Here is a 27,435-nt window from a genome sequence, read left to right as displayed (position 1 = left end):
TTTCCTAAATGAAGACAAAATCAGACCTAGCCCCGATCCATGTGGGAGCCCCCAGTGCCTCCTCCTTGCCTAGATGTTTTGAGGTTTAGCAAAATACTTTCTTTATGGCCCTTGCCCCAGGAACTGGGGCAATGTTAATATCCAAGCTGATCTGAGTGACGCTTGAGGCCTTTTGTCGAGACTGGAACAAACGCTTTGCTAACACCTGGTGCTGCAGGGGGACCGTGGTTCAGTGTTCCCTAGTTATTTTGCAATGTCTTTCTCTTGATGTTTGTCCCATTATTTCACTGGGGGCAGAGGTTGGGCCATGTACAGACCGGTAACTTTCCCACACTATACATCCAACAAACTGTCTTTTAAGCAGAGTGGGGCCACTGTTGGCAGCAAGGAGCTGAGGTTGGCCACTAGTCCTCCTATCGCACAGATCTCTTCCCATTCTGGGAGGTGTCCTGTCCTTTCGGAAGGATGGGGGAAGTGGAAAAGGGTCCGCCTCTTCCCTCTATAAATAAACCTCTGCTGAGTTCATATCCTGGGGAGAGGAATGGCCGGATCCCAGAAGAGCTGGTGACTTCACTCCCTGGTAACGTGTTTCCCCGGCCAGCTGGGAAAGGAGCTTTCATATCTCTGAAGGAACCGCCTGGCTTCCCTACCTAAAGACTTTCCCAGCTGTTTCCATCTTGGCACGGGCAAAGGGAGGGTGAGGACAGAAGATTTCAGCCTCCAGAGGGAATGGGAGTTCCCTCCTGCTCCTGGTGAGATGTCCCCAGGCAGCCAGCAAACTTGGCTGGGGTGTTTTTCCCTTTTGTGACTTTGTCAGTAAGTCAATAGAGGTTGAATTGCAGGGGTGGGGGGAGCTTCCCCCTTCCACCTGTGTCCTCTTGGTCTGTAGAGGAGGAGTCTTCCACTCCAACCCAGCTGACTCCCAGAGCCTGATTGGCAATTAAGCCATGACTCTAGCCACCTCATGCAAGTAGAGGAGCCCTTGTGGGGATGTAAATCTTGCTGTATAGACTTAATAAGGGATGCTCCCTAGTTTATCTAGTTGGGCATCTCGCCCACTGTGCTGCTGGATCAGACCATTGGTCCATCCTGCTGACAGCTTATGTGAGGGTGCGTTATGCTCCCTATAATGCACCCTTCTGTTGGCTTGCCCAGTGTCTAATGGATCTCTAACACACGCACAGTGCTGAGTCCAGGGATCGCTGCACGGACAGACTGCAGCTTGAGAGATTGTTTGAGGCTTAGAACAAGAGCTTCCATTCTGAATTTATGGACTGGGTGGGAAGAGTCAGGGTGGAGAGAGAGAAATCCAGCCAGTGTCAATCAGCATGTTTCACTGAAAACATTGCAACTCCTTTTTGGTCAAACTCCATGCCCCATATTCAATAGCCAGGCCAGGTAAGAAGAATAAAGTATCAGGTCGCCCATCTGCTCTGGGTAAGGAAATCATATTGTCCCCTTTCTAGTGAGAATGGTGCTTGAACATGCTTTGCTGGGAAGGTGTTAGCATGGTTTCCCTAGCCAGTGTAGACCAGGTCATAATGGGCAGTGGGGCTAATGCTGGACATGGTTTGTGGACGTGGGGACCAAAATCCAGGCAGAGGGGTTTTGTGGGCATGACAGGATGGAGATGAGAGATTTTTGTAATGAAATAACCCTTGGCAAATCCATTTGTGCAATGGCTCTACATTCCATGGTACAGTCCTGTACAAGTACAAGTCCCTGCCCTCTGTCCATTACCAACCCCGCCTTCTGCATCCTCTTCCCTTGGAGGAGCTGGTTCTCTGTGCTCTTTCCTTAGCAACTACTGTCTCAGTGCAGCCATGCCAGGTCGAAGCGAAAGCTGCATGTTCCCAGCCTTGTGGATGGGGAGGGGGCTTTCCACGTTTGCTTTCCTTTCATTGTTCTGTTGGGTGTTGGTATTTAATGAGCCGTGTGTTTGTTTTCCAGTTCTGTGTGGTGGTACCTTGATTCCTATTGGGATCAGGCAAGGAAGGGTGCAGAAGCCATGCCTCAGTGCATTTTTGCCAGTGCTGGAGTTGCCCAACATTTTGGCTTAGTAATCAAGATATTGCATTGCAAATCAATCCTCTCCTCCCACTGTTTCCTGCCCCCATCTTTATCTGACTTTCCAGAAAGTGCTGATGGAGGCAGAATAGCATGGAACAGCCCTTCAGCATCTGCCTGTTGTTTCTAATTTCTTTTAAAAATGGATTCTATTTGACTGGTTTTCCTGTAAAAGCTAAAGGGGGAAAAAAATCTCCCAGATCATTCTGTTGTCCCTGCTGCCTTGGGTCCTGAGTTCTGCATGCATACCCCTCTTCCCCAGACTGGGAAGGCTCAGTGCACATATGCACTGCAAATCATCCCCTCCACTCCAATTCAGGGCCAGCCAAAGGGGGAAGGCAAATGTCTTCAGCCTCACAACCCCCTTCCCCTATTCATCCCTGGGATGCAGTGCACTGATCCCACGCTCTGCTGCCACGCATCTTAACACAGACTGGCCATGTGGTAAGTCCTTCCTAGGACAGATTAGGTGCTACTGTAATAGATTCCCCTCCCAAGATGGATTCCCCCACTGTGTTAGGTGCTATACAAACAAACAAAACCATTACAATCCCTGCCCCAGACAATTCATGTCTTGACATTCTAGATTGTAACAGGTGGATGAAAGAGACGGACGGGGCAGGGAACAGTAAAGGAGGCATGTTATGTGGAAATCAGTGGTTAGAACTGGCCAGCAGCCTAACCGGTATCAGACAACAGCTTTTTTTGGGCATCATAGGAAAGGTGAATTGTAAAGAGGACAAAGGTATTGGTTTTGGAGCTTGGTTGGAAGTGCTTCCCGGGTGTAAGGGACAGCACGTGTGAAAACACAGTGGTGCTCGTAGGAGAATCTGACACCCAAGGGATCAAAGGCAGAAGCATTGACAGAGCAAAGACAGGATCCACCTTGTCATAAGCTACTTGACTCAATAGGAAAGGCAGGATTAAATCATGAAGGGCCATAGAGGTACAGACAAGGACCTTGTGTCTGATGCAGTGGAGGGAGGTGAAGGGGCGCCGAGAGTCAGGAATACAAGCCAGGAAGACTAGTGTAGTTGCAGTATTTTGAATGACCGTGAGGGGAGCAGCGTTGGAGCAGTTGAATGAGATTCAAGGTGCAAGATGACAAGGACTTGGACAAGAACTTTGGCAGCCTTTATGGGCGGAAAAGGGCAGAGTTTGGAAATGTTATACGGAGGAAGCAGCAGCTAGATTTAGATTGTTGGTGTCAGTCCAGAATGTTTGACTTGAATGGGATTACTCCAGACTTACACCAGCGTAACTGAGATCAGGAGCTGGGCTTGTGTGTGACTGGCTCTGAGTCGCTTGTGGGCACCTAAAGCATGTGGTTCTCTGACCCTGCTCAGACACAGCAGTAGATGGGAAGGCTGCTGTGTTGTCTGCAGGGCATCCCGTGTGCAGAGCTCCCAGACTCTGGCACAGTGAGAATAATCTGGGAGGAGATGGCTTTTGATGAAATGGAGGTTCAGTTGCTGGCTGTGGGCTGGGTGAGTCTCTTGTGGTCTCTCATGCATCAGATTCCTCATTGGTTTTCAGTCAATGTCCTTGTCCAATGGGATGCTGAGACCCTGCCTCACACACTGCTCAGACCAGTCTCGCCACATGTGCTTTCCTTGTCTATGCCACTCTGTGCCCTTGAGACCGTTCTGTTTCCCTAGAGGTCACTACCATGATCTTGAGCCAACCTCTCAGAACGGTCTGATCCAGTTAACCAGTGGACAAGCTGTGTAGTGTGGCAGCTGGCACTGGCTCTGCACCTGATTAGATCCACTCATCAGGAGCTTAGCAGTTGGGTTTGTGGGGAACACATTTGTAGGTGTGGATGGTACAGATGAGACCACGAACCAAGGGACTGGCCCCTTGTGGTTAGTAAGGATCCCATGGCATTTTCACAAGACTACGGGTGCTAATCCTGGGTCCTGGCTAGCTTCCAGTTTGGCTAACTGCACCTAAATTCACTCTGGGGAAGTTATTCCTACCTTCGTTTTCCTAAAAGTTGTTGCATTACTGGCATAGAATGGCTGCCACATTCCTCCTCAGAGGCAGCTGCATTTCAGTCATCATTGAAATGACATGGGGTGCAGTCTAGTGGCTAGAGCAGACGACTGGGATTGGGAGACCTGGATCCTTGTTCCCAGCTCTGTCACTGACTCACTGTGCAGTCTTGGTCAAGTTATTTCATTTCTTTGTGTCTGAGGTTTTTCCCCATTAATCAAATGGGGATAATCTTTAACTAACCCATAGGGGAGCTGTGAAGCGTAGCTGTTAAAGTGCCCTGAGGTCCTCAGGTGGAAGACACTGGATACATGCAGCATAGTCTATAAAGCGCTTTGGGATGGAAGATGCTACAGATATGTAATGGATTGTTCTTTCAGAAGGGGACTGGGTAAATGAAAACCACTTAGGGTTGCCTACATTGTAAGTGAAGGTAAGAATACCCATGCTAGCTTTAATCTAACTAGCCAGGGTAAGAATAATAGTATAGGCATGGCAGCGCGGGCTTCAGCATGGGCTAGCAGGTGGAATACAAGCCTGCCAGTGTGCCACCACGTCTACGCTACTGTTGTTACTTGTGCTAGCTAGATTAAAACTAGATTGGGTGTGCCTGTTTGTGCTACAATCACACCTTCCCGTGCAGTGCAAATGTACCCTTAGATGATCCCTGTAATCTAAACAAATAGTCATTACTGATATTGCCAGGGAGGTCACTGCCAGCCCCAAGGCCAAAGCAAGGCACGACTCCTCCTCTGGGGTTGTTCCACGCAGGTAGGCGGGCTAGGCGATGCATGGTAGGGTTAAGCTGGCTGCCCACAGGGCAAGCTGCACGTAGCTGAAGTAGTGCCAGCAGCTGTCTTTCTGCCTGATCGAAGATGATTAACGCATACAGCCAGTTTATTGGCTTATCAGGAGCCTCCCCCTGTTTGTTTTCCCAGAGCGTGTGCACAGGTAGTTTGTACTCTCAGACTAAGAGCACATGTTCTTTCCCTCGCCACCTTTTTAACCGTTTCATAACTACCATTGCAACAGGATTGTGGCCCAGCAACTAAAGAGCTGTGCTGGAGATTTATTTATTTATTCTTGGACCCCTAATACCCAGAAATCCTTGGACGAATCACTACGATCCCACTGTAGTGAGGCCTTATTGGAAATCCTGGGAGGAGGGCAGGTACAAGCCTGCCCACTTCTACAGGCCCCTCCCCCAGCCTAGCAGGAGGGACCACTGGACCTGGGAAACAAATGAAGATGGGGGACAACTAAGGAATAACAGGGACAAGCTGTGCTGGAGATGCTTGTGTACCGAGTGCTGGGATGCCTGGAGTGTCCTGCACTAAGGGACCCTGTGTCCTAGGACGGAGGGAGAGGGACAGGTGCCATGTCATGGACTCATGTGACAGGATTGTTCTGTAAGGGTGTGCTTTCCAGGGTGTACCTGGTATGCAGGTGGGCCTCTTGCTGCTGGAGAACATGTTTTTTCACTGTGAACCTCATGCAACTCATGGTGAGGGAGGGTCCACAGTCATAGAATCACATAATTGTTGGGCTGGAAGAGACCTTGAGAGGTCATCAAGTGCAGCCCCCTGCCCTGTGGCAGGACCAAATAAACCTTAGACCATGCCTGACAGGTGTTTGTCCAAGCGTTCTTAAAAACCTCCTGTAATGGGGATTCCACAGCCACCCTTGGAAACCTATTTCAGAGTCCAACTATCATTATACTTAGAAGGTTTTTCCTAATATCTAACCTAAATCTCCCTTGCTGTTTCTTGTCCTACCTTCAGTGGATCTGGAGAGCAATTGACCACTGTCCTCTTTATAACAGCCCTTAACATATTTGAAGACTTATCAGCTTCCCCCTCAGTCGTCTTTTCTCAAACATGCCCAATTTTTTTAACCTTTCCTCATAAATTAGGTTTTCTAAACCTTTTATCGTTTGTGTTGCTCTCCTCTGAACTCTCTCCAGTTTTTCCACATTTTTCCTAAAGTGTGGCACCCAGAACTGGACACAGTACTCCATCTGAGTCCTCTCTAGTGGTGAGTAGAGCAGGACAGTTACCTCCTTTGTCTTACATACAACACTCCTGTGAATACACCCCAGAATATTAGCTTTTTTCGCAACTGCATCACATTGTTGACTCCTATTCAATAGGTGATCCACTATATCCCCCAGATCCTTTTTAGCAGTGCTACCACCTAGCCAGTTATTCCTCATTTTGTAGCTGTACATTTGATTTTTTTCCCTTCTAAGTGTAGTACTTTGCACTTGTCTTTATTGAATTTTCTTGTGTTGATTTTAAACCAATTCTCCAATTTCTCAAGGTCATGTTGAATTATAATCCCGCCCTCCAAAGTGCTTGCAACCCGGTGTCATCTGCAAATTTTATAAGCATACTCTCCACTCCATAATCCAAGTCATTAATGAAAATATTGAGTAGTATCAGACCCAGGACTAGCCGCTGTGGGGCCCCACTAGATACACCTTCCCACTTTGACAATAAGCCATTGATCACAATTCTTTGCGTATGGTCTTTCAAGCAGTTGTGCACCCACCTTAGAATAGTATTATCTAGACCACATTTTCCTAGTTTGCTTATGAGAATGTCACGTGGGACTGTGTCAAAGGCCTTACTAAAATCAAGCTATATCATGACTACTGCTTCCCCCCATCCACTAGGCCAGTAACCCTGTCAAAGAAGAAAATTAGGTTGGTTTGGTATGATTTGTTCTTGACAAATCTGGGCTGGCTATTCCTTATAACCCTATTATCCTTCGGGTGCCTACAAATTGATGGGTTAATAATTTTTGTTCCAATATCTTTCCAGGTATCGCAGTTAGGTTGACTGGTCTCTAATTCCTCTGGTCTCCTTTGTTCCCCCTATGTTTGCCCTTCTCCAGTCCTCTGGGACCTCTCCAGTCCTCCAGTAGTCCTCAAAAACAATTGCTAACTATTCCAAAATTGCTTCAGCTAGTTGCTTAAGTACCCTAGCACAAATTTCATCAGGCCCTGCAGACTTCAATACATTTAATTTATCTCAGTATTCTTTAGCCTGCTCTTTCTCTATTTTGGCTTGCATGCCTTCCCCCTTGTTGTTAATATTAATTGTGTTGAGTATCTGGTCACCATTAACCCTTTTTAGTGATGCCTATAGCAAAGTAGGAATTGAACAACTCAACCTTCTTGATGTCATCAGTTATTAGCTCTCATTCCCTGCAAAGTAGAGCATCCACACTTACTTTACTTCATCGAATGGAGGAGCACGTTTCATGGGATGTATTTGCTGGAGGCAGAGGATGCACTAGACGAGCCCCCTTTTTCAGATGTAACAGGGACTGTTTTGTCAGCACTTGTACGTGGCAGAGGGGAGGGCTCACTGAAGGGTCTCATTTCCAAGGGCGCGTGTGCTGTGTTATTCACTACCTGAGGTTAAACATTTATGAGCCACTCTGTGGTCGTCTTTCCCTGATGGATATTGGTTCGAAAGTAGGAATTAACATTCTGCCCACTTACTCCACAGTGGCTGCTGGCTGGGGAATGAGCTGTTGGTGTTGTCCAAACCATTTCTATCTGTTACGCTAGGCAAACTCAGTGAAACTCCCCTTGTCCGTACAGTTTCCCTGCTCAGCTCTGTTTGGAATGTCTCCCCGCTCACTAATCTGAGCTCCTCTCCCCTCTCCAGATCTTGTTGGTCAGGCAGCAAAGTAGTTGATAGTTTTATAACATCTGGAAGGCACACCCATGCTCCCTTAGGGCACAATGGAGCGGGAGTTGGGGCGATGCTTCATTTTTGGATCCCGTGGCTGTGATGCCAGTCACAGAAATGTACTGTTTCCAAACTGCAGAGCCTTCTGCCCCTTTGAGGCCATGTCTAGCTTTCACTAAAGTCCATGCTGGACCTGGCAAAAGGCAGTACTTTGCCCAGAATGCAATGGGGGAGAGGGGAAAGGGCATCAAGATCCAGTGAACAAAAAAGAGAGAGGTTGGTTTGGCATCAACAACAGGCTGATGGGTGGGGCAGCAAAACGTGATTTCAGAGCCTTTGCAAATGCACTTTGGAATAGTTCAGTTCTACGCAGTTCGAAGTCCAAAAGCAGATGTTCCAGCAGAGAGGGATAGAGGATGCATGTCTGTGTGTAAAGCCTTCATAGTCCCACCTTTCAGAAATAGCTAGCAAATGTCTCCTTTAAAACCTGAGGAACTGCCAGCGACCCCAAGAGAGTTGGAGTGGGCAGTGAAGGGTTAACTTTTAGGGGCAGGTGGCGGGAGTGGAGCGTGACTCACTCCCCTGAGCGTGCCCATACAGCACCAACTGATGGGCTGTCTGTCACGCCCACGCCACGAGTGCTAGGTGAGGACACGCCTGTCTTTGGCACCAGCACCAGGGGCCAAGCGCCCAGAGGGAGGTAAATAAAAGTTCATGCTGGCACGCCTGCCACGAACACGGGTGAGGTGCCTGCCCTGCCCCTTCAGCAATCTGCAGCCCTAGACCTGCTCGTTCCTACTGCCTTGCTGATGGTCCTGAGACAACAGACAGTCGGTGCCTTTGGGAAACCTCAGACAGCTAGGTGTGGCAGCTCCAGAGCACCCTGTAAACATCAGCTGACAAAGTGCCACAGCCTCCCTGGAAGGGAGGAGTCTTGTTATCTCCCCTTTTGGGTGGGAAAATTCAGGCACAGGGAAGGGCAGTGACTTGGTGGTTGAGGACAGCCAGCACTCTGCAGGATTGGGCCTATCATGCTAATTATGCCTGAGCGTTGGTAGTCATCTTCCCCCTTCTTCCTGCAGCCAGCCAGTGACTATCCTGTCTCTGCAGAATTTCGGTCCCAGCTGTCTGCTCTGTCCTTCTAGGGGAGACAGGAGGGAGGGGGAGTCTGAAATTCAGCCCCTGGAAGGGGGCCAAAAGGCCAATGTAAGAGTGAGTGATTTCAAAAGGGTAAATTTAAAAAATAAATAAAATAAAATAATCAAAGGAATTAGTTAGGGAAGTTGCCTGAACTGAAGAACTCAAGGATCTGAATGTGGAGGAGGTTTGGAATTAATTTGTCAAAAGTGCAGAAACTATCTGGAGCCTGCTTCCCAAGCAAGGGGACAAAATTTGTAGGAAAGGGTTGTAGACCAAACTGGATGAACAAGCATGTCAAAGAGGTTATTAAGAGAAAGCAGAAGGCCAAGAAGAGATGGATCAGCAAAGAAAGCTACCTCTTGGCTGTCAGGAAGTGTGTAAGGAAGAAGTGAGAACTGCCAAAAGCCAAGCAGAGTTGGACCTGGCAAAAAAAAAATTAAAACCAATAGTAAAAGGTTTGTTAGTCATAAGTGAAAAGAAAACAAGGAAAGAAGAAGTGGGACTGCTGAGCACTGGGGACAGGATGGAGATTAAAGATTCTCTAGGTATGCCTCAACACCTAAACGAAAACTTTCCCCCAGGTTTTAATAAGGATAATTAGGAGCTTGGGGGCAGTGGCAGGGTGGCTAATGAGAACAAGGATATGGAAGTAGAAATTACCACATCTGACATGGGAGCCAAACGGGGATGGGACCAAAGGAGGGGGCACGGATAATCTCCATCCAAGAATATTAAAGGAGCTGGTACCTGACATTGCAAGCCCAATAGCAATAATTTTTAAAGACTCTGTAAACGTGGGGGGTCATACAAATACGTAAGAAAGGAAAAAAAACATGATCTGGGAAACTATAAGCCCATTAGTTTAACCTCAAAAGATCTTAGAACAAATTTTGAAAGAGAGACTAATTAAAGACCTAGAAGTAAATGGTAATTGAGATAAAATACAACATGGTTTTGCTAAAGGTAGATCATGCCAAACTAGCCTGATCTCTCTCTTTGAGAAAACTGATTTTCCAGACAAAGGAAATGCAGTAGATACAGTTCCACATGGGAATTTATCAGTTGCATTGCAGAAAATGGGGATTAATACAAGATTTGAAAAGTGGGTGAGGAACTGGTTAAATAGACTATTACAACAGCTCATGCTGAAAGGTGAACTGTCAGGCTGGAGGGAAGTTACTAGTGGAGTTTGTCAAGAATGGGTCTTGGCACCAATGTTGTTTAACATTTTCATTAATGACCTTAGCACAAAAAGTGGGACAGTGGATGAGACCTAGCTGGGAGGTATTGCCAATATGGAGGAGAACTGGAATATCATATAAGAAGTTTTGGATGACCTTGGAAACTGGAGTAATAGAAATAGGATGAAATTTAATAGTGCAAAGTGCTAGGTCAGTCACTTAGGGACTAGCAACAAGAATTTTTGCTATAAATTGGGGATTTATCAGTTGGAATGACAGAGGAGGAGAAAGACATGGTGTATTGGTCAATTACAGGGTGACTATGAGCCCCCAATGTGATGCGGCCATGGAAAAGATTTAATGCAATTCTAGGATGCATCAGGCGAGGTATTTCCAGTAGAAATAAGGAAGTGCTATTACCACTGTACAATGCACTGGTGAGACCTCACCTGGAATAGTGTATGCAACTCCGATCTCCCATGTTTAAGAAAGATGAATTCAAACTGGAATAAGTGCAGTGAAGAGCTACTAGGATGATCAGAGGAATGGAGAACCTACCTTATTAGAGGAGACTTAAGGAGCTTGGCTTTTTTAGACTAATGAAAAGAATGCTAGGGGAGATATGATTGCTCTCTGTAAATACATCAGAGGAATAAACACCAGGGTGGGAGAGGAGTTATTTAAGTGAATGGCCAATGTTGGCATAAAAACAAATGGATATGAACTAGCCAAAAACCAATTTAGCCTTGAAATTAGATGGTCAAACCATCAGAGGAGTGATGTTCTGGAACAGTCTTCCAAGGGGAGTAATAGGGACACAAAACCTAACTTGTTCTAAGATTGATCTTGGTGAATTTATGGGTGTGGGTGTGTGTGATATGATGAGATTGTCTACAATGGCATATGGCCCATCCACGACTGCTATTATCAAATATCTCCAACAGCTGGTGATTGGATACTAGATGGGGAGGGCTCTGAGTTAGTACAGAGAATTATTTCCCAGGTGTCTGGCTGATAGGTCTTGCCCACATGCTCAGGATCTAAATGAGGGGTGGGCAAACTTTTTGGCCTGAGGATACATCTGGGTATGGAAATTGTATGGTGGGCCATGAATGCTCACAAAATTGGGGGTTGGGGTGTGGGAGGGGGTGAGGGCTCCATCTGAGGGTGCAGGCTCTGGGGTGGGGCCAGAAATGAGGAGTTCAGGGTGCGAGAGGCAGCTCTGGGCTGGGGCAGGGGGTTGGAGTGCGGGGGAGCAGGGTGAGGGCTCCAGCTGGGTGGGGGGGCTGGGGATGAGGGGTTGGGGGTGCAGGAGGGTGCTCTGGTCTGGGACTGAGGGGTTCGGAGGGCGGGGTGCGGGAGGAGATCAGGGGTGCAGGCTCCAGGCAGTGCTTATCTCAAGCAGCTCCCGGAAGCAGCAGCATGTCCCATCTCCAGCTCCTACGCAGAGGTGCAGCACCAGCCAGGCGGCTCTGTGCATTGTCCCGTCCACAGGCGCCACCCCTGCAGCTCCCATTGGCTGCAGTTCCTGACCAGTGGGAGCTGCGGGGGTGGCATTTGGGATGGGGGGAGCATACGGAGCCCCCTGGCTGCCCCTATGCGTAGGAGCTGGAGAGAGGACATGCCGCTGCTTCCAGGAGCTGTGCGGAGCGGGGCAAGCCCCTAACCCCGCTCCCCAGTTGGAGCGGGGGAAGCCCCAGACCCCGCTGTTCGGCAGGAGCTTGAGGACCTGATTAAAATGGCTGATGGGCCAGACACGGCAGTTTGCCCGCCCCTGATCTAACTGATGGCCATTTTGGTGTCAGGAAAGGATTTTCTCCCAGATCACATTGGCAGAGCCCTAAGCAGGTTTTCACCTTCCTCTGCAGCATGAGGCACGGTCACTTGCTGGTTTGAACTAGAGTAAATAGTGGATTCTCTGTAACTTGAAGTCTTTAAATCAAGGTCTGAGGACTTCAGTAACTGAGACAGAGGTTATGGGCCTATTACAGGAGTGGGTGGGTGAGGTTTTCCGGCATATGATGTGCAGGGAGTCAGACTACATCAGTTGTTTTCAATCTTGTTTCATTTGCGGACCCCTAAAAAATTTCGAATGGAGGCCCGGACCCCTTTGGAAATCTCAGACATAGTCTGCGGACCCCCAGGAGTCTGCCGACCACAGGTTGAAAACCACTGGACTAGCTGATCACAATGGTCTCATCTCATCTTAAAGTCTTTGAGAAAATCCAAGCCAAAGCTGAGTTCCCTTTCAAAAGGGCACCATTTCGATGGGCATGTGGGCCCGAAAATTTGATATCTATTGGCTGGAGCTCTCTTCCTGGCTGCCTCTGTGCAATAAATGAGATCAGGGTGCTTACTGGCTTCCCCTAAGTGCTCGTCTTGCCTGGGCAAGGCAGGCACACGAGGATCAGCAGCTGTGACAGATTCAGAGCTAGGGCAGAGCAAAGGAAAATCTTGTCTCAGAGTAGAGTCCTGGGGAAAGAAACTGGGGGAGGCCTGGACCTGGCAGGGGAGTTGGGATTTCAGGGGCACACAGGGAACTTGTGACCTGGCCAAAAGGTGACCCCAAAGGAAAATGGGTATAAATAACCGACGGGGATGGGCAAATTCTGGTGCCGTCCTGTGCCTCTGCAGCAAGTCCTTGGTAGGGGGGAGGGGGTTCCCTTGAGCATCAAGTGAAATTCAGCACAAAATCCATCTCAATTGTCACAGGGCGGATTCTATCTCAGACTCTCCCCGTGTCTTTCTCTCATCCATTATTAACCTCCGTTGGCCCTTTCTCTGCTCCATTTCACCCTCAGGTGCTCTTGGCATGAGAGCTGGAGCACAGGTCCCGCTTGTCCTCCCAACACATTTGGGAAGGTCTGTGGGGAGTAGTGAATTTTCAGGTGTCTCCCCCCAGAGGTGGGTGAGACGACAGCTCTGGGATTCCCACTGGCTCTTGTCCTGGCTTTCTTTCCTGGACTTGAGCCTGTTCTCTGCTGGAGATGGGAGCCACACGGCATGAGAGAGAGTCTGGCCTGGAGGGTTTTCAGCCCTGGATGACAAGCTTGGGGGAACCAAAGGCAGGCAACTGAGGGCCATGAGGTCCCTTGGAAAGGTCAGGCAACCACATCACAGGGGCACTGCAGGATGCTCATTAGAGCATGTAGCCCACAAGCTTGGCAGATGTTTCCCAGTAAGGGGCCTGCCCAGTCCTGTGGTCTCAGAGGCCAGTGCCACACCTCCCAAATAGCTGGCTGTGAGAGAGCGCTCTGCATGAGAACCCCACGTTGTGGCTCCCGCCAACACACTCCAAAATATCGCTGTGGGAACTGGCCCCTGCATCTCTCAGCGCGATGGGGAAATGGGCCAAAGGAGAGGTAGGACCAAGCACTGATAAGGACCCCAGAGACGGGAGGGGAAGTCAGAGTCTGGGCCTTGGGGTTTCTCCTCAGAGCCTCAAGCTTGTGACGAGTATAAACAGGATGATGGGGAGGGAGACAGGCAGAGAACTGGGTGGGGCGAATGAAGGAAGGTGTGTATGGGTGGGGTGGGAGGGAGGGAGGAGAGGGGTATTGGAGGGGGCATGGGAGACAGGTGTGAGGGGGATGGGTGAGAGGTGGGGGGTGGTGTGTCCACTGCACAAACCCGCAGGTGGTTTGCTTGCCCTCAGACACCGAGCACTGCACAATGCTTTGGTGGGATGGGGGTGCATTTCCCAAATTCAGTACCTCAGTTGTGGCTGTAAACTCTGCCCCTGTAATAGCAAGTGCAGAAGGCTCCTTGGATGTGCCCATGTCCTGTTTGTGTGTCTCAGGCCTCTCGCAGGGAGAAAGTTTAAAGATGTGGAGATTTTAGGCAATGTCCCGTTCTCCACCCCTTGTTACCCAGTCCCTACAGTAGAGGCCCCAGGCCAGGTTTGGGGCACGAACCTCTGGAGAGTGGGAATCTGCCCCCTCCCCCTCTCCTCTGCTGTTTCCAGTTAAACCCTTTGAAAGAAAGGATGTGATGACAAAACTTCCGGCCCAGGAACTGGTATCAAGGCCTCTCTTCCCTGAGCTGCTATTTAGTGTTTGACTCTGTCTTCAGGTCCCTCCTGAGAACCAGAGCTGGGCCGGTGCCAAGACCTCCACGCTCCAAGCTGGGGAACGTGACGGCTCCAGGTCAGAACTTGGTGCTTCAGGCCCTTCCCTGTTCTTCCACAAAGCCTTGAAAAGCAGCCGTCCCCCTTCATGGGTGTGTGACTGAGCTTGTGCTCAGTCCCTGGAATAGCACCTACACGTCTCAGGGCAGGGACTGCGCCGCCATCTCTGCAAAGCACCCAGCACTCCGTAAGTGACAGTGACATCTCCAACTGTCAATTTGGGATCCATTCTGGTACAAGACCAGCTGTGTTGTATCCCCTCAGCCCGGGGTTGTCCCGCTCCTGGGGCTGTACAGGAGGCAGCGATCTTGGGCAAGTGCTTCTTTATCAGCTTGAGGCTTTGAGCGCTAACATTGTCACCACTAAAGGCAGTGCTCTAAGGGAACGTTGTCTTCCATGACTTCTAGTTAGAGAATTGGGTTCGCCGGGGAGGGCCCTGACCCACTGTTCTCTCCTGTCTGGGCTGCGTTCCCACGCTAATCCTGCTTGGCTGTTAGATTCACGCATCCTATTAGGGCTCTAGGTAATGGGACAGTGTTGAGGAGAGGGTTGTTTTACGAAATCAGGTAGGCTCCCACAGCTTTAGTTGTCCATCTCTCCTGGCTCTGTTGTGCCAAGAAGCCTTAGTTTCAATGATATGCCTTGATCAGCGGTGCAGAGTGCGTGCCAGGCAGTGATGAATTCCCCCACACACACCGCCTCTTCCTTCCCAATCTTTCAGTGCCGTAGTTTCCCTGAAGCACTGTGCTCTGTCCCAGGATTTCTTAACTCCCTGGGTGGGAAAGCACTAATCTTTTGGAAATGGGATTGAAATCTCCTGTAGCCTGGCTGATTTATGTGGCCTGGGCAGAGGAACCCCTCTGTCCAATGTAAATAATCTTGGCCTGCCGCGTGCTCTGATAAATAGGGTCCCTGTTTCCTGGGGCTGTCCTTGTGCATCAGCTGTTCAAGAGGAGGCCAGCTTGGTTGTGGATGGTGCAGAGGAGCAGCTGGAGGCCAGAATGGCTTTCAAATGTTAGGCTGACTTCCTGTGTTCCTTTTCCCCTCCAAGCTCTGACCCTCTACTGAATTCTCTCCCCGTCTCTTCTCTGTCTCACAGCCCCTTTCCCCACCCCCATCTTTTTCTCTCTTCCGTCAGTCACACCATCTCATCAACAAGGGGCTTTGGAGTCCGAATGCCTAAGTTCTGTTCCCAGCTATGCCTCCGACTTTCTGTATGATTTAGGGCAAGTAACTTCACCTTTCTGAGCCCTGTAAAATGGGGGGTAAACTCTGCACCTTCTTCCCAGGAAGGATGTGAGCCGTAATTCATTACTGTCTGGGAGATGCCTTGATCTCCTTGGATGGAAAGTGCTAAAGATGTGCAAGTTATGACCACTTCTTTCTTTTCTCTCCCGCACCTGCTAGCCAGTCCTCTGTTAGTACCTCCCCCTGTGTGGTACCCTGATTAGGAGCTATCTGGCACTCTGGAATGAAGAACTAATTTGAGGAATTCTCCTCTGTGCCGAGAGTTAAGTCTCAGGAATTCTGCCTTACAGATGTTGACAGCTGCATCCCTGGGGGGGTGGGAGGGGGAGAGAGGGAGGGGAGAGAAGCTTACCCCATCACAGCGCTGCTTTTCAGTCCAGGCATCTCCAGGCCACTTTCCCTTGACGATGCTTCGGTAATGGAATTTCAGGGGGCTGTTTGAACTGTGATTGCTGCTAACCTTCACAAGCAAGTCCACTAGGGCCCCTAGGATCCTCCTGCTTGTGTCGGTGGAGGGAGAGGTACAGCAGTGCTCTGTGAGGAAGGGGCAGTGGCTTCCAGTGTGCACTCAACATATTGGATGGGCTGTCACATCTGCTAATGCTGCTGCTCCATGGATCCAGGATTGAATGGGATCCCTTCTGGGCTGCTGTTTTAAGAGCGTGGGGGGCTCTGTTGATATCTCAGTGCATCCAGCTTGACTGAGAGGAAATTGTTTTCGGTAGAGAGTTTGTTGAAAAGTTTGGGGCTGAGGTAAAAAGAGTATAATTCTTTTTTCTTCTTTCTGGGGGTGTTCTCTCTCTCACTTCGTCACAGCTCCATCTGCTGTCTCATTCATACCTGGAAGAGCCTCCCATCTAACTTACACCAAATCCTCCTGCCATTTTAAAAACAAGAAATAAAACCTCCTGACTCACCTATTCTGCTAAATGTTTGAAGTAGAGTCACCGTGCTGTATCTACCTGCACATTATCTGTCCCTGTAGCTCTGTCCTAGACTCGCTTGGGCCTTTCGAGAGTGAGCCCCTTATTATGTCTTGCTGAGAGTGCATGCGAACAATCATCGCGTGTTCTTAGAATTCTTAAGGACCCCATCTCTTTAGCAGGCATTTTCCCCTCAGGAAATCCCTTCTAGTGTCAAGCACCAGCTGAAATGGATGGATATAAACTCCATAAAGTGGAACTGACCAGCCTAGTTCCTCTGCCCAAACTGCCTACAGGGCAAAAAGTAAGCAAACACGATACATGGTGCAAAGTAAATGATTGATTGATTGGGCATTTCTTTGGGACCAATCAGCACAGATGTTAAGTTGTTTAACTCATTTAAGATGTTGGTTTTGGTTTATTTAAAAGAAAAGGTAAGGGAATTTTTATTTATCATATCTATCATTTTTATTTTGACCATGCCCTTTTAAAATCCCCAACAGTCTTTCCTTTTCCCCTTCCCCCACATTGTAGGAACAATTCCAGAACATTAAGCTAGACAGTATGAGGGCTATTTGTTGCAGAAGCTTGCTGCTTTCCTGGCTTCTTCTGTGCCATTAAAGAGCAATTTGCCTTGAGAGTGACTCTGTAAAACTGGCATCATGGGGTTCCATGTTTTGTCTCAAACTCAGCCTGGAATCTGAGAGTCAAGCTGAGCTCTTTTCTTATGCATCATCACCAATAAAAAAAAGTCCCTTGCCAAGTGATGCCCTCAGTGAATCTTGTGCAATCTGATAGCCTTCAATGGCGGGGCACAGGTGTAGCGGATGGGAATTTAGTAAGTAGCTCTTGTGATGATGCACAAGTACGAACTGAACCCTTAGCTATGCTGGCTCTGCAGGGGTAATGGCGGGGGGGAGGAAAGTAAAAACTTATTTTTGTTCTTTATTATCAGCAGTTCTATCCCCAGGGAGCAGGTCCGTTGAGTAAGGAGATGTCATGTCTATGTAGATGCTCTTCAGCATAGAACTGTGCATTAATGTTTTCCTAGTGCTTTGAAGATGAAAAATCCCTAGAATAGCTAATTATTCGGTTTCCATCTAGACCTCTCCAGTCTCTTCTCCGCTGTGAGGACTAGTTACGCTAGTCAGAGTCCTCTGCAAACAGTGACTTGAAGACCATTTTGCATTAATTAACCTATTTACAAAACATTTTAAACTGCAAGAATTAACACAAAGAAAACTGCAATTACTTGGTTTCCTTTTCATTATAATTTGCATAAGTAAATGAGTCCCTCTCTTGTTCCCCTAGCGAGGGTCATCTTTCCTGCCATACAGAACATATTTATTTCATATGGCATCTTCCATATACATTTTACAGAGAAGCTGTGAGAGGGAGAAGAAGAAAAATCAAAAGAGATGGAGAGTCAACAGGAGGAAGAAATACAGGGAGGCTGGCACAGATGTCAGGAATTTCAAGGGAGGAGGTGCTCTCTCCAGCAATGCATGATTGACCCAGCAAATTCTATCCATGCTTTGGCTAATTATTCCACCCTAAATTGAGTGTGGCTCTTTTAGGGCCCAAATTTCCCATATGGATCAACACAGAAATCTCAGTGAAATCTAAAACACTGGCATGGGGCTTGGATATATGGCCACTTTGAAAGGGAAATGGACCGTCAGGGAAGTGGCATGGTGCAGCGAGTGACCAAGCTAACACCCAATTGCAAGGGAACGCAATGGGCAAAAATTGGTCTAGAAATGATTGATTCTACACACACACACACACACACACCCCTTTAACCACTGAAAAATCTCTTCTTTTCATTCTTATTTAGCACATAAATTCCAGAGATTTTAATGTTTTCAAACCCCCAGATGAGAATAAAATACCCCATGTAGGAGGAAAGAATTAATTTGAATTAATCAGTGGAGAGAGTTGAGGGCTTAATTCATCAACTGTGTGATGAAGGGCAGGGGTCCTCTTCCTTTATATAGTTCTCCACACCCCAGATTCTCCATGGGGCTGGGCTAGATTAAGGGAATGTGGGAGACAATACAGTTCTACATTCACGACCTGTGACCTCAGCCTCTGCCCTAGTAGTAAAATGCCAACCATCTGGTCCGTGGGCCATTCCTTGGCAGTGAGGAGCGGGTAAGAAGCTCAGGGGTGGAAGCAAAACCTCCTAGCTCGGCACTTTCCAGGCAGCTGACTCTATAAATGGAGCGTCCCCAGAGGGGAACTGAACAGAGGGCCATCCCGTTGGGTGAAAGCGACAGGATAGATCCTGCTGCTCCCGCTCTATGTAACGGGAGCTTGAGGGGCTGTGGAGATGCTGGAGATGGGATGTGTTGAGCAGTGGTGGCAGAGGGAATGGAGGAAGAAAGGACTGCGTGGCTAGAGCCAGGTTGTGTACGTGCAGGTCAATGCAGAAGAAGCTGGAGTGAAAGGAGAAGACAAAGGGATGGGTCAGGCGGTGGCTTGCTCGAAGGGAGGTCAGTACCGACGGGTTGAGGGACAGGCAAGCTCTGTCCTGTCCACACACAGGATGCTCTAGAAAGGGCTGCTGGATGTGGTCCTGTGCGCAAACAGGAGCCAGGAGCGTGGGGCAGGGTGGCCACCCCAGAGCCAGAGTTGGGGCCCAGGAAATCCCTGGCCAAAGGGGAAGGCTGAACCCAATTTGCAGGAGAGTCTTAAATTTCTCACAGGACCATGGGGTCTGCCACAGTCTGAGAGAATGAGGGGATTTGGGGGCTTATATCCATCCCTTCCTGCAGCCACGGATGGTCCGTAGGGAGCAACTAGAGAGAGAAATTAAGCATTGTCCTGCAGGCACAGGTAGGTTGCTACGGAAAAAAATTGAGGATCAGGCAGTGACCAGAGTGGGGCCTGTAGGGCAAGCTCGGCATGTGATTGCTCTGCTTTGGTCAACTGAAAAGGTAAAAATTCAGCCTAGCTTCTCAGTGTTCTCTCTAGGATACAGGCTAGGCAGGGACTGTGGTGTCTCTGGGGAACCCTGACAAGGTGGGGTATTTCCTCAGGCTACTAGCGGGTTCTTTTAACTCTTCAGACCAGTCATTGACCTCTTTCTATATCCCTCTGTCTAACCGCGCTTGCTGTATCATTGATCTGACGGTGCAAAGGTGGCAGGGTTAACAAATGGGTCAGGCAGCGTGTGTACAAAATGCTAGCTGCACCCCAGCTGTGGACATGTTCTCCCAAAGACCTGAGTTTTCCCAGAGAGTCTCATCAGAGGGCTGCACGTGTGATCCCTGTCTCAGCTGATGCTTTGTTAGGCCCTCTCTCCTGCTCCAGTGGGACGAGGTCTCCCATGCAGCCTGCATTTATCATGCAATGAGTAGTGGTTGTGGGAGTTCTACATTGACTGTCTACTCTTCTCTCTACAGAGCTCCTGGGATCAGCCAAGCGAATGAATGTGAATTACCAGGACGCGGACGGGTGAGTGTTTCCCGAACCTTCTCATTCAGTCTCCGTAATACGTTGGCATGAGCCGGTGGTGCCTCTGGGCCGCTAGCATCCCTGACTGTTCTTGGCTGCTGGTTTAGGGTTGGTTTAACAGTAACAGGACAGTTGATGGGTTTGATGTAGTGTGTCCTCTTGCGTTACTGACCAGAAATGCCCATTCTATGTATTCTCCAGCTTGTTAAAACCTCCTCCCTGCTTTGGACAACCTTCCAGGACCAGAGATGGGCACAGTATGGTGCCTGCCTGGAGCAGAGCACTTGGGGTAAAAGCCACTCATTGAGCCTGGGAGAACTGGCACCGCAGCCCATCAGGAGGAGTGTTAATTCCCAGTGCTGTGCCCATTCCCTTTCTCCTCGCCTGCGTTCTATAGGCTCCCTTGGAAATTACTCTCTAGCCTGACCCTTTATTTTTATTCCACCCCCTCTCCAAAATCTCTTAAAAGACCAGCTGAGATTGCTAAACCACAACATACCTGCCTATCTCAGCACTTACGAAATCCAAGTACTTCTCAAAAATGATACTGAGTTAAGAAAACCACAAATGTTACATTATTCTTATCAAGTGTAAAGATATTTCATCCCCACCTTAATTCTGACCCATAGATTGGTGACAGTTTTTTATATATTATATTTGTTACTTTATTTCGGTACCTACAGGTTTTCTTTTAAGGGACTCTGTTAAATGGGAAACATTGTCAGTTAGAATGTTTATTGATTGACCACTAGGATTTTTTGGTAAAGTATTTAGGATGGCTGTTTCTTGAGAATGATATAGATGAATAGGAAAAGTGTAACAAGAAATGATAAGTTATTGATTTTTTGATAAAGATGTATGCGAGGCTGATCAATCTGTGTCAGACCCATTATGAATGTACAGAGGAATGTTCCCTTCTCCAGAAGGGTTTTGTGTGATTGTTTTCAAATTGCTGATGAAAGAATCGTATTTCTTTTGGGTCAGAGAGAAGGTGGAGATGGTATGATGAGTCGTGCGTTGCATCAGATTTGATAAGAAGAGTGTGTGTGTTCTGCTAGGAGAGCAGTGTAAGGTTTATGACATCCTTGACTATACACTTCCTTGCTTGGGGTTTGTAAATGTTGGGGGAAGTGAGGGTTTATTTAGCAACCTTAAGCTGGTTTTTGAAACAAAGTTGTGTTGACTTTGGAATTTCCCAGGTTTTTGAGTTTCGTCTTCCTCCTTCCTTCCTTCCTTCCTTTTAAATGGAGACAAAGGTTTCGATTTGGACATCAATGAGATGGACTGATCACTCGATTGTTAAGCAGTGAACAGTGAAGCTCCAGTGGGGGCCTGCTGTGGTCAGGATACACCTGCAGAGATGTGCCCATTCACTAGGTCGCTAAGTTAGCCCTGCATGGCGTGGCCTGTCTGGACTCTGATTACGAGTGAAAGTTGCTTAGAGCTCAGCAAATGTGAGTGTCCAAGCCAGGACTAGAACCCATTTCTTTGGATTCCACAGCTAGCGTCTCCTAGCCAAGTCATCAAACCACTGTGGTCCTGGGTCTCAGGGCACGCTGCTCTCTCTGGGCCCTGTTCCCTCTGAGACATTCCTATGGATAATGAGAACGTGCAGTGACCCGAGGGGGTATTTCAGAATGTTAGGGGATCTAACCCCTCCTGTTCCTGGAATGAGCCAGCCACCACAGTTATGTCTGCACAGTCCGTGACACTGAGCCTCTCAGCCCGGGTCAACAGATTCAGGCAGCGGGGCTCACACTAGTGGTGTGCAGACAGTGCTTTGAAGTTTTGGCTCAGGCTCTGGAGCCTAGGGACGGTGAGCTGCTGAGCCTGAGTGTCAGCTTGAGCCGCAACTTCAAAGCGCTGTCTGTACAGCTCTGTTGAGAGCTAGCATGAACCAGGCTAGGAGGCTTGCTGCTGCGGGCTGTGTAGACGTACCGCATGTGCCTGGGGTAAGGAAGGAGCTTCCCCGTGGGCAGGTTACCCCAGAGTTTCTTGCCCCTTCATCTGAAGCAGCTCCTGCTGTGATCGTGGACTAGCGGGGCTCCTGGGCTGACCTGCTGCGGGAGTAGCTTTGGGATGGGATGCACACAAGCTCCTGTGGTGCATGGGGCCGCCCCAAGTGAGCTCGCCCACTCTTTGAACGTGGCAGGGGAAAGTTCCGTGCCAGCCCCAGAGCGTGAAGGGAGCAAAGCCTGACTGAGCTCTGAATTCCCATGCTGCTCCCTGTGGGCACTGAGCCTCCCTTGGTCAGACGCAGCCCTTCACATGAATGAAGCAGCCCGGAGCAGGGGGAGCACAGGGGAAGGAGAGAGCGCTCTAGACAAACAGGCCTCTTTCACAGCCCTGGAACACAGGGCTCATTCATTCTAGCTGGCCTCACACACTCTGCCATGGGCGTCTGACAGGGGGAGAGCCATCCATGCTGGCAGTGAGACTGCAACAGTCAGGGCCAGAGCAGGAGGAGGGGTTAGGCCAGGAGGGGAGTGGGACACACACACACACAATGCCTGAGAATCGCCTGGAAAACCTGTCCCCTGGCCAAACCCCTCAAGTGCTGGGTTTTCTGCCTGCTTGTCCTGCTGCTGCCCAGAGAGCAGAGCTGGCCCCAGGTGGACTCTTCTAATTGCCCCAGCCTTGCTTGTTCCTTCCCTCCCTCCCCCTGTAGAGGGCAGAGTAAGGGTAAGGGGCGCTCCCACAATAAGACGATGACAGCATGTACTGCACATAGACCTCTTCCTTCACAGGTCCCTTGAAAAGGGCTGTGAACCCTTGGGATGCAAGGAGCTGTTTTCTCCCTATTTTGCTGCCAGAAAAACTGAGACTCAGAGAGGCAACTTGCCCAAGGCTCAGTGTCAGGGCTGACTGGAAACCAACAGAGTTTGAGCACAGCAGCAGGACCTCTGCCAGTGTGCTACGCAGAAGGGGTGCTCTGGCTGAGAATGCCTCAGAGACAGGGATTTGGAAGCAGGTGCTTCCCAGGGTGGGGGATTGCTGGGAGTTTAGTGAGAGAGGGACCAGGTCAGGCTGGTCACACTGGAGAGCTGTAAATAGAAACAGATGGGGAGGGTGGAGAGAGAAAGCACTGCTTGGATTGCTTTGGACTGGGAGAGCTTTTCCAGCAGAAAATGTGAGGGGGGCAGGATATAGTTCGATATATAGGATCAGGTCAGTCTCCTCTAACTCAAGGCATTTGGCAGAGGGTGTTCTGGCCTTGTGGAGAAGCTGCATCTCCTCTCAGGAGCTGTGTGCTATGGGTGTTGGTCTAAACTGTCCACAGACAGCAGCAGGAGAGGTGGTGGAGTAAGAGAGCAAGGCCTGGCTGGTGTCACCAACCATGTATCAAGCTGCCAGGTATCAGCATGTCTCCCTCAAATGTCTGGTGCTAGTTTGCTTTGGGGTCTCATGGGACAACCACCAGGTCTACAGGAGCCCGTGTGAGATGATTGTGGGGGGAAGAGTCCTGCCAGCTATGTCATGCCAAACTCCTCCGTTGCAGAGCTCTGCTGAACTCAATGGCTTTACACCAGGGACCTGGTGTATGTAATGAGTGGAGACTGACAGAGAACTGGGGTTTGCCCCTGTTCTAGCAGCCATATGGCCAGGAACTGTGGGAATGCCTGAGCTGTGGAGCAGCCTAGACTGAGACCAGCCTCCTGGAACAGGAAAATGCAGGGGCAGTGGGAAATCGGCTCTAGATGCTTTTGATTTGGAGAGGAGAGAAATGGCCACCTTTGCCCCCATGCAGGGCTGGGCTTCGAGTGCATGGAGCCATGGAGTTGGCTGCTTCTGAGACCCTTGTCTTTTGCTGTTCTCAGGTTCTCAGCACTGCACCATGCAGCCCTGGGTGGGAGCCTGGAGCTCATCTCCCTGCTGCTGGAGGCACAGGCCACTGTCGACATAAAGGACAGCAATGGTAAGCAGCTGGCTCACCTCAAACTGGGGCTCCACCCACCCTCCCTGCTGCTCCCCCTTACATCCAGGAGGGGGCAGTGTCTCTGCCAGCCTACCACTTCCCCCTCACTCCAAGTGACTGAGGAGAACCCGTCTGCCTGTGTAAGGTGGAGGTGCCCTCTGCCTGCCCCCATCCTGAGGGAGCAGTGCACCTGTGACCCCTCCCATGGGGCAAAGCGCCTGCAGCAGGCCCTGCTTTGACCTTTCTTTTGCTGTAGTGAGTGTGGTTGGGAGAAGGCAGCCATAGAGTCATCTCCAGCTCCTCACCCCAGGGAGCTCCATTCACTTTGAGCTGGGGGGCTGATCTGGAGCCTCAGAAGGGGTCAGCATGGTGCTCGTTCTTCAGGCACCCCCATGGGGAGCTCAGCTTCATGAGGCCTAGTTCCTTCCAGCTGCCACCCTGGGGCTCCTACATCGCTAGTGTCGATGTCGTGCTGAGAGCCGGCCCCTCTCGGCCTCCTCCTGACCTTGCTTCTCTGCAGGGATGCGCCCGCTGCACTATGCTGCCTGGCAGGGGAGGGTGGAGCCGGTCCACCTGCTGCTGCGGGCAGCCGCCTCGGTCAACATGGCGTCACAGGATGGGCAGATCCCCCTGCATCTGTCTGCGCAGTACGGGCACTACGAGGTGGTGAGTAAGGGAGCCTGGGGAGAGAGGTGACGGAGGCTGTGGGAGCCCAGGTGCCCTCAGAGGCACGTGTGCCCGGTCCCGAATCTCCTGGTGCCCCTCACTCAGATTTCCACGGGCCTATCCCCTGTGCCAGCTGGTTGGCAGTGTGATGACATCGGGTCACTTAGCGGTGATGTAGCATTGGGCTGCCTCCAGGCTTCGGCCTGTGATCCTCTTGCCCCACAAGAGACCCAGACTCCGCTCCTGGCGTGACTGCTTCCTCCAGGCTCGTGCGGGATGGACAATCTCTTTGGGAAGGCCCTCGTGCCACTTTCCCACAAACCGCCTCTGCCTGGTCTAACCCTGGAGGGGGCTCAGCCCAGCAGTCCTGCCTGGGAGGGGAGATGCGGCCAGGGGGCTGTGGAAGTGGGGAAAGGGAGCAGGCCTTTCAGAAGGGGACAGGGTGCTCTTCACAGGCACCGGAGAGCACACCTTAGGCTGCTGTCTCAACAGGGCCTGTCCGAGGGAGGGGTGGAGGTAGGAGCCGTAGGAAGAGGGGAATAGTTTAATGGGGGTGTCAGGAGGCTGCTTGCTGGATAGAGCATGATCGCCGGCCTTCCTGCATTGCTCCCTTACATGTCCGTTACTCCTCTGCAGTCAGAAATGCTGCTCCAGCACCAGTCCAACCCGTGTCTCATCAATAAGGCGAAGAAAACCCCCATGGACCTGGCCTGTGAGTTTGGCCGGCTTAAGGTAAAGGACAGCTTGCCTGCAAACTGTGCAGAGCCGCTCTGTTACACCATCCCAGTCGTTCCTGACTGAGGCATTGTATTAGGGCTCATCTCTCTTCCCCTTCACAATAACAGTACTACAAGGAACTGGCTAATGCACCACTGCCCTCCGCTGGATGGGATCAGAACTCCTCGGTGCATGTCCTAGGCCAGCGATCTCAAACTCAAATCACCATGAGGGCCACATGAGGACTAGTACATTGGCCCGAGGGCCGCATCACTGAAACCTCTTTCATATAAAGGGACAAAAGCCCCATCCCCACCCCTGCTGCCCCCGGCCCTGCCCCCACTCCACTCCTTCCATGCGGCCCCGTCTCTTCCCACCCTTTCCCCGCCCCCATTCCAGCCCTTTCGCCAAAGTCCCCACCCCAACTCCGCCCCGTCCCTGACCTTATTCCAACCCCTTCCCCAAATCCCCACCCGTGCCCTGCCTCTTCTCTGCCTCCTCCCCTGAGCACGTGGCCCCCCTGCTCCTCTCCCCTCCCTCCTGGAAAGCACTAAGCGCCGCCAAACAGCTGTTTGGCAGTGGGAAGTGCCTGGAGGTAGGCAGAGGAGTGGGGACACGGCATGCTGGGGGTGGGTGGGGGAGGGTTGAGGGGAGCTTGGCGGCTGCAGGAAATAACTCTGTGGGGGAGGGGGGACCTTAAAGCTTGGCGGGCCGCGTATTTGAGACCCCTGTCCTAGGCCCTGTGGTGCTAGCCACTGATGGAGGTTCTCCCTTAGCATCATGTGTTGGGGCAGGAAAATCTAGGTTCTCTCCCTGCTGTGGCTGTGAAGCTCCATGTGACGGCCAGCGCTTTGTCCTTCAATAGCTCCTTCCACCCCAAGCTGATTTACAAACAGCATGTCCACCCCTGAGGGAGGAGAGTATCATTAGCTCCATTTTACCCATGGGGAAAATGGAGCTACAGAGAGGGGCCAGTGGCAGAGCCCGGATAGAACCCGAGTCCTCTGCTCCAAGCATGGGATGCTGCTCCGCAACCCCCATCTTTCCTCTGCTCCCATTTAAGTCCAGGCTGGTGGCGACCAGACGGGCTGAGCCTTCCTAATCTCCACAGGCGCTGAGGGGGCAGGCTCAGCACAGCTGTGTTTGCGGGCCTGGGATTCCAACCTGGCCGGGCTCGAGGGATTCCTGTCTCGGCTGCTTGGGACAGGTGCACGGGTCGCTCTGCATTGCTGGGGCAGGAAGGCTCCCCCCACCCTGTGGGAGCTCAGCAAGCCTACAGAAACACACCCCTGCCATTCGCTGCTGTAAGGGGGCCCAGCCAGTGGGACGGCACTGAAAGCGTGCAGCCAGCTCAACGGAGCAGCCATGGACTGTTTCGCTCTCACCCTGGGGGCGGCAGGGGGCCGTTTTTGTTTCTGTCATTATAAATAGTGCTGTAAAAACAGCCCCGCTCTAGGCGTCTGGGCTGCCCCAAGATACCAATAATTCCCCTTCTGTGTGGGCGTCTCCGGCAGGCCAGGCCAGGGCACGCCTGGGCCTCGGAATCCCTGGCCCTTGGGCCACCGTCTGAAAGGGGTATCAGGAAAGCAATTCATTCCTGCAATGACTGCTAGGGGCTTCTGGGATTGCTGGGCTCTGCCCTTCTCTGGTCCCCGCACCCCGCTGAGGCTCTCTCAGCACTGGCCATGCACGTGGGGCTGGATCTGGCAGGAGCAGTCCAGGAAGTCCCTTCCTGCCCTTTGGAATGGGGCCAGCTTAGCCATCCACCTGCTGCTGCAGGGCTCCTGGGGAGAGTGGCGGGGGTTCATGTGCTCTCCTTTCCATGCTCCCCATCGTTCACCCATCTCTCGCCCACCCTAGGTTGCCCAATTGCTGCTGAACAGCCACATGTGTGTTGCTCTCCTGGAGGGTCAGTCCAAAGACACTAGTGACCCCAACTACACCACCCCTCTGCACCTGGCAGCCAAGAACGGGCACAAGGAGATAATCAGGTAACGGACAGCACGCTAACCACTGGCCTCGCCCTGCCCCAAACCTGCCAGCCATGAGTTTCCTAACCTGCACAAGCCCGTAGCAGCGTCCACCGCTGATGCACCATGCCAGACTCTCCTCCTGCCGCTCCATTCCCCAGAGATCCCCATATGCTGCCCTTTGCTTGCCCCAGTCCTAGCCTTGGAGCTCTTTTTCCATGGGGCTTCGGGCCTTCTACCCCAGACCCCCCAGCCCTACTCCAGACCCCCCTGTCCATCACTGGTCCCACGGGCTCCCTCCAGTTCTCACCCTATGCAGTTGGAAT

At 50.7% G+C, this 27,435-nt stretch overlaps 1 protein-coding gene across 1 annotated transcript in view; it reads left to right on the top strand.

Annotated features, from left to right (window-relative positions):
• Nucleotides 1-27,435, top strand: part of CASKIN2 (CASK interacting protein 2) — a 66,318-nt gene that overhangs the window by 27,966 nt on the left and 10,917 nt on the right. The window contains exons 2-6 of the mRNA XM_077833721.1: nt 19,789-19,840; nt 23,659-23,756; nt 24,277-24,422; nt 25,059-25,154; nt 27,000-27,130. Coding sequence (XP_077689847.1) covers nt 19,789-19,840; nt 23,659-23,756; nt 24,277-24,422; nt 25,059-25,154; nt 27,000-27,130 — 523 coding nt within the window. The remainder of the gene's footprint in view (nt 1-19,788; nt 19,841-23,658; nt 23,757-24,276; nt 24,423-25,058; nt 25,155-26,999; nt 27,131-27,435) is intronic.

This window comes from Eretmochelys imbricata, chromosome 14 (genome assembly GCF_965152235.1).
Source record: "Eretmochelys imbricata isolate rEreImb1 chromosome 14, rEreImb1.hap1, whole genome shotgun sequence".
NCBI classification, from domain to species: Eukaryota; Metazoa; Chordata; order Testudines; family Cheloniidae; genus Eretmochelys; species Eretmochelys imbricata.
This window is presented reverse-complemented; position numbering and strand designations above follow the sequence as displayed.